Source organism: Scyliorhinus torazame, chromosome 5, assembly GCF_047496885.1.
Source record: "Scyliorhinus torazame isolate Kashiwa2021f chromosome 5, sScyTor2.1, whole genome shotgun sequence".
Lineage (NCBI taxonomy): Eukaryota > Metazoa > Chordata > Chondrichthyes > Carcharhiniformes > Scyliorhinidae > Scyliorhinus > Scyliorhinus torazame.
Genome location: NC_092711.1, coordinates 106,924,882 through 106,931,708, shown reverse-complemented (window position 1 = coordinate 106,931,708; position 6,827 = coordinate 106,924,882). Strand labels below are relative to the sequence as shown.

Sequence of the window (6,827 nt, the reverse complement as noted above, 5' to 3'; positions counted from 1 at the left end):
GTTTTAATGTGTGTAAGTGACATTACTGTTGAAAAATGTTTATTAAAGTTATTCAGATCTCGCGATGCTTCCCTCTGTTTACATTCCCCACCTCGAGGCTCAGTAAGGTGCTTCCTTTTGTAACTTTAAAGCTTTTCTCTTGCTCAGTGCAAACATTTCCATTATATTCTTTCTCCTTGTAACCTGTTTACTTGAATCTCTGTAACATTGTGGTCTTTACACACTGGTATTTGAACCCGAGTATTAGTCAGGTTGATGGTACTGTCTACCTTATGTGACAGGAAGTATTCCTGTATTAGTGTGTGTGTCTGTGGTTCTCGGTGTATGAAAGTGTGGCTGTGTGTGTCTGCAGACTATCTATGCTGCTTCTAATCAGCTGCAACACAAACCTTCCTCTCTCTGAGCAAATGATGTTGGTTCACTGAGAATCCCATCCAGAGATTTGAAATGTGCCACTCAGAGATTCATAAAATCGTAGGAGGCCATTCGGCCCATCACGTCTGCACCGACCCTTTGAAAGACCACCTTACCGAGGCCCAATCCCCTGCCCTATTACTGCTCCCCCACCCGAAGGGGCAATTTAGCATAGCCAATCCACCTAACCTGCAGATCATTGGACTATGGACAGAAATCAGAGCACTCTGGTGGAGGAAACTCACGCAGACTGGCGGGGGGGGGGGGGGGGGGGGGGAATAAGCCAAGATCTAGAGACAGACACCACTGCCCCTATTTAAAAAAAAATTACCGAACAGTCAATAGTGCCTTGTATCAGTGTGACATGATATTGGGATACCACTGTGAGTGTGCAGATGTGATTTTGTTACATCTGGAGTAACTGACATGTGAAATGCAGGGTGAGCCTGCACTGTAGAACGGGTCCCAGATACTCTCAGCTACTAGAAACAGAACAACACTGAGTGATCAGGAGAATGGGCCATTTTAAATCGTCCATAGAGAAACTGACTTTAAAACAATCAGGATAGGATTAAACACACTGGTATCCATCAGAGGGAGTAAAATTAAAGTGAAGAGGGATGTAGAATCTGGGTTTAGAAAATATGAAAGTAAAGTAGCCACAGTCCCAGATGACCATAGACCGTTTTCCCCTTTGAGTGGCAGAGCTGACTGGTGGTGATTTAACCTGAGGATCACCAAACCTCAGGCGAGGGGCAGGGTTGAGAAGGCGGGGCCTTCATGAATAACCTCAGCCGGTACGGGAATTGAACCCACGCTGCTGGCCTATCTCTGCATCACTAAAAATTGTAAATACATCTGGGTCAAAACAGAAGTTCATGCACGGACTTTAAAGGTTCTCCAGCTCTCTGTTCACCTGCATCCACCTTGTGGATAATTTCTAAATAAGAAAGTGTGGGCTGGTTCAGCTCAGTTGGCTGGACAGCTGGTTTGTAATGCAAAGCCAGGCCAACAGCGTGGGTTCAATTCCTGTACCGGCTGAGGTTATTCTTAAAGACAGCGCCCGATCCTGGACTAGTGAAGCATTCCGAGGCAACTCACCTCCAGCCCCAGAGAGCAGCGTCCCCTGATCCGGGACCAGTAAACCATTCCAAGGAGACTGTCACCTCCAGCCATGGAGATAAGCACCCCCCTGATGTGGGTCCAGTAAACTGTTCCCACCTGATCCAAGGTCATATTTTCTGTCTATTTAGCTGATGCATTATATCTAAACTGTTGCTTCTTAATCAACTGCTTTAAAATCACCCATGATTTCGACCCCCATTTTGGATAATCTGTGACTCCAGGACACTTGTCCATGAGAGTAACGGAAGGTCTGAGAACTGAAATAATCCAAAGTAATGATGAGGTGTGTATTTTTATCACCACTTTTCTTAGAAATCTCCCGCTAAACCAAAAAGGGTCAAAAAGATTATTTAAATGATGTACAAGGATTTTCTCTCCTTGACTCCTTAAGGCAGACTTAAGTAGGTGCTATTCAGGGTCAAACTAATATTTCAGGTTATTCCTGGTGTAACCTATATCTACAAAGATTGTATCTACTTACTACTCGAGTAGCTTCAATCCTGGGTCCTGCTTTGCTGAGTTATAGTGAAGTAGACTTTGACTATTTTGGAATAACCACTATTTCAGGTGAGTGTAAATGTTTAACTTACTTTATTTTGTTTCAAAAGATAAAATCATTGTTTTTACAAGTAAAAGATCTTGCTTCTGGTAATCCGTTCGAGTTGATCAGACCTTCGTGACCCCCTCGACAATCTCTCTTCTTATCTGTGGGTGTTCTCAGTAGTTTTGATTCTCTGTTCGGCTCCTCAGTAATGCAGTCCCCATGCACGGAAGTAGCTGTAAAAGCTCATGCTGGCACCTAGCGATTCAGGGTATTTATTACCCTTCTTGCAGCCTTACTGTTTACATGGCCTTCTAAAGTAATACCTTCTGCTTATTGATGTATATATTTTGTCCATTTGTTAACATATGTTTAATTCTGCTAAAGTGTAAGTACACCTCTTTTTAATGTGGTGTTGACATGATCTTAGCTTGTCAAACTTTTACTTAAAGAGTGATACATCTGGTTGCCACAGTGTCTAACATGATAATGCTTTCACATTAACATGACCTTAGCTTGTCAGAACAAATTATTTTGTTGTATTTCAGCCTTTTAATCCCTTATCATTTTTAAGCATTGCATTTTCTCATATTCCTTTCAAATGTTTCAAATGACATTCTTCCCATTTTACAATTTTACAAAAGTGTTGGCTTCTTTTTGGGAAGAAGCAGTTAGCTTTGTTGAATTGTACCGTAGCAAATGCAACTGTCATCTCCACATTTCCACTTTTAACTGGTGTCATTAAGTTTCTGTCATTCACAAATAAACATTATTTCAAGTAATTCAAACTTGATTCTGGCAATTCCATTCAATTGCTTGCTAAAATAATTACCTCCGATCAAAGGGTGGAGAACTTTTTCTCTTTATGTAACTTAAAACTTAACTTTGCTAGAATTTCTCTAACTTGAAAGAAAGGTATCGGTTTACAACACGAGTTGTTTCGAGGTGTTATCTCAAAGTCTGTGTGATAACTGTCTGCAGTCTGAAGCTTTTTGCTGCTGTTAACCCATTGAGACTTAAATTTAGTGTACCCAATTCATTTTTTCCATTAAGGGGCAGATGGGCCGATTGGCCTCCTTCTGCACTGTAAATTCTATGTATGATTCTGTTTGATTTTCTCTCTCACAGTCTGATCTGATGGGTCTGTCTGGTAGTATTTGCAAGATGGTAGCACAGTGTTTAGCACTGTTGCTTCACACCACCAGGGTCCAGAGTTCAAATCCTGCTTGGGTCACTGTCTGTGCGGATTCTCCGCGTGTCTGCGTGCGTTTCCTCCCACAAGTCCCGAAAGATGTATTATTAGGTGAATTGGACATTCTAAATTCTCCCTGTGTATCCGAACAGGCACCGGAGTGTGGTGACGAGGGGCTTTTCACAGTAACTTAATTGCAGTGTTAATGTAAGCCTATTTGTGACAATAATAATAATCTTTGTGTTTGGGTATTTTATGGAGCAGGTAGAACTTCAAAGGTTGGATCTGTTGTCCCCTCAGATATTCCATCTGTTTTTGGTTCATGTGTCTGGAGTCTTTGAGTTCTTCCAGTCCATCTCCAATTCTCCTTCCTGTATCGGGTATATGGATCTAGGTAGCTTGGTTTTGTGATTCGTGTTGTTTAGTTGTCTGTCTGTCTCCAGCAGGTATTGTTGTCTCTCGATAATGACTGTGCTGCTACCCTTGCTTCTGGTCTTATGGACATATCCGTGTTGGATCCAAGCTCCCGGATTGTCTGTCTTTCTCTCCGGGTACGATTCTGTTTGTCTCTTGTATTTCACTCCGGTGACAGGGCAGAGACCTGATTGAAGGGATTCAAACATGAGAGTTCGGGGAAAGATGGGCAAGGATTTGGGAGGTGACAACATGTTCAGAGTTAGGAGAGGGAGGTTGAAGATGGAGCAGTGATTTGTAAGGATGGCAGGGTCAAGGGTTTGTTTTATTGAGGAGGGAATGATGATGGCAGATTTGAAGGACAGAGGGACTGTTGTCATGTGAGTGTCCCTTTAAGAAATGTTTTTGTCTTATCACATGGCTTCATTGAGGTCATTGTGTGGGTGGAGCTGGCTGTGACTCTGGGTTTTACTTTCACTTTGGGCTTTGGAGCTGGTTTGTGGCTCTGTGAGATTTTACTTTCGTTTTCACACTTGGTTGCTGTAGACTCAGGCTGAGAAATATTTTGGCCTGTCTCTTTATTTTCAATTTTAAAGAGTTATCCCAAGGAAGAAACCCAATGATTATAGTGACCAGCTGATTTTGGTGAAAAGGGTTTTTGGTTTATGGGATCTTGTTATTGAATTGGAACAGTTAAGGGGGAATTCATTAAGAGTTTCCATAGATTACTGTAGCTGTCTGGGATCTTCATGTTTGTCGTTGATAATAATTCTTACTGTGTGATAATATAAATGTTAACTAAATTCTTGTTTTTTGATTAAAAGCGCCTCAGGACTCTGTTGAATAACACCTGAAAGGCAGTCTCTTGTTCTCAGCGTAACCAAAATCAATAAACAGTTATAGGTCAGGTGACCTCCATGATATACTTCAGAGTTTTCTAAACCCATAACACAGAACCTGAAGAGAGAGAAATGTTGACAATATCCATGGACACAGGGTAGTTGGCTGATCAGTAACTTAGTGGGAATTGGGTCGATGGAGCAGGAGCTGGGTCTCATGGACAAGATGAGCTCTGAGAGGGCATGAGGGGAGATGGGAGAGAAACTGGAGAAAGATGTGGGTTCAAGGCTTGGGAAAGGATGCAATTTAGAGACAGTTTGGTCCGGTGGGCTCGTGGAAGGGAGGGAAGCAGCAGAGGCGGCTGATCGGATTTACTCAATCTCAGTCACAAAGAAGCTCCACAAGCTCCTCACACTTCTTGTTGGAGGTGAGGATGGAAGAGACAGGGGAGAGCGAGAGTACTTCAAAAGGAACTAACTTGTGTCAGAGATATTTAAAAAGTTTCAACACAAATCTAATTTATTTGACTTTTAGCCAGAATATTAGCCACTGTAAATGGGCTGGAGTTTGTCATCAGCAGAAAGAGACCCAAATGAACATGGTTCAGTCCTGAATTTGAGTAATAGCAAAATCCAATCACTGTTACTTGTGGCCTCGCTGGTGTCTCAGCAGGTGGGATGAAGTGACGATTCCCTTCCCACACTGGGAGAAGGTGAACGGTTTCTCTCCAGTGTGAATTCGCTGATGGATGGACAGAGTAGAGGCATGAGTGAATCCCTTCCCACACTCGGAACAGGTGAATGGCCTCTAGCCAGTGTGAATTCGCTGATGTACAGCGAGTTCAGCTGATCGTCTGAACCCAGTCCCGCAGTGAGAGCATCTAAACGGTCTCTCGTCAGTGTGAACACGTTGATGGAGCATCAGTTCCCCAGAACTTTTAAAGCACTTCCCGCAGTCTGGACATTGGAACAGTCTCTCATCAGTGTGAACTCGCTGGTGACTCAGCAGGGTGGATGACCGAGTGAATCGCTTCCCACACTTGGAGCAGGTGAATGGCCTCTCCCCAGTGTGAACTCGCTGGTGTCTCTGCAGGTGGGATGACCGAGTGAATCGCTTCCCACACTTGGAGCAGGTGAACGGCCTCTCCCCAGTGTGAACTCGCTGGTGTGTCAGCAGATTGGTTGAATTAATGAAACCCTTCCCACACTGAGAGCAGGTGAATGGCCTCTCCCCAGTGTGAACTCGCTGGTGTGTCAGCAGTGTGGATGTATTAATGAAACCCTTCCCACACTGTGAGCAGGTTAACGGCCTCTCCCCAGTGTGAACTCGCTGGTGTGTCCGCAGGTGGGTTGACTGAGTGAATCCTTTCCCACACTGTGAGCAGATGAATGGCCTCTCCCCAGTGTGAACTCGCTGGTGTGTCAGCAGTGTGGATGTATTAATGAAACCCTTCCCACACTGTGAGCAGATGAATGGCCTCTCCCCAGTGTGAATTCGCTGGTGTGTCAGCAGATTGGTTGAATAAATGAAACCCTTCCCACACTGTGAGCAGGTGAATGGTCTCTCCCCAGTGTGAACTCGCTGGTGTGTGGACAGTGAGGATGACTGAGTGAATCTCTTCCCACACTTGGAGCAGGTGAATGGTCTCTCCCCAGTGTGACTGCGTTGATGAGTTTCCAGCAGGGATGGGGAAGTGAATCCTTTCCCACAGTCCGCACATTTCCACGGTTTCCCCTCAGTGTGACTGCATTTGTGTCTTGTGAGGCCTGATGATCGACTGAATCCTCTTCCACACACACAACACGTGTACGGTTTCTCCCCACTGTGAACGATGCTTTTTCCTTCCATGTTCAAAATCTGCTGATGTTCAGGATATGATAAATTGAGGACTCCGTCAGATCCTGATGTGATGCTTGGTTTGAGTTTCCGGACTTTGAAGACTCCCCTTACCACACCCTGTGAAATGGATTCAAAACATAAAATAGGGAGTGAGAGAGAACCCACAAAAACACAAAGGCAGGTTGTGAAAATGAGTTGAATGAATCTGGTCATTTGTGGGGCTGGCTCTGGGAAAAAGTGACCATGAAAACTGCTGGATTGTCATAAAAACCCAACTGGCCTCTTTGGGAGGAGAGGGAAAGAGGTGAAGAGGGATTTTGTATATCTACAAGACATATTAAGAGATTAGTTGGCAAAGCAAATTCGATCTTGAGCTTCATAAACAGTAATATTGATACCAAAACGATGCTTTCGGTGGCACGGTGCCTCACAGTTCCCGGGACCCGGGTTCAATTCCCACCC

At 44.1% G+C, this 6,827-nt stretch overlaps 1 protein-coding gene across 1 annotated transcript in view; it reads right to left on the bottom strand.

Annotated features, from left to right (window-relative positions):
- LOC140417841 (uncharacterized) overlaps nucleotides 1-6,827 on the bottom strand; it is a 71,482-nt gene that overhangs the window by 48,246 nt on the left and 16,409 nt on the right. Inside the window, exon 5 of the mRNA XM_072501289.1 lies at nucleotides 5,337-6,482. Within this exon, the coding sequence (XP_072357390.1) occupies nucleotides 5,337-6,374 (1,038 nt within the window). The 5' untranslated portion in view covers nucleotides 6,375-6,482. The remainder of the gene's footprint in view (nucleotides 1-5,336; nucleotides 6,483-6,827) is intronic.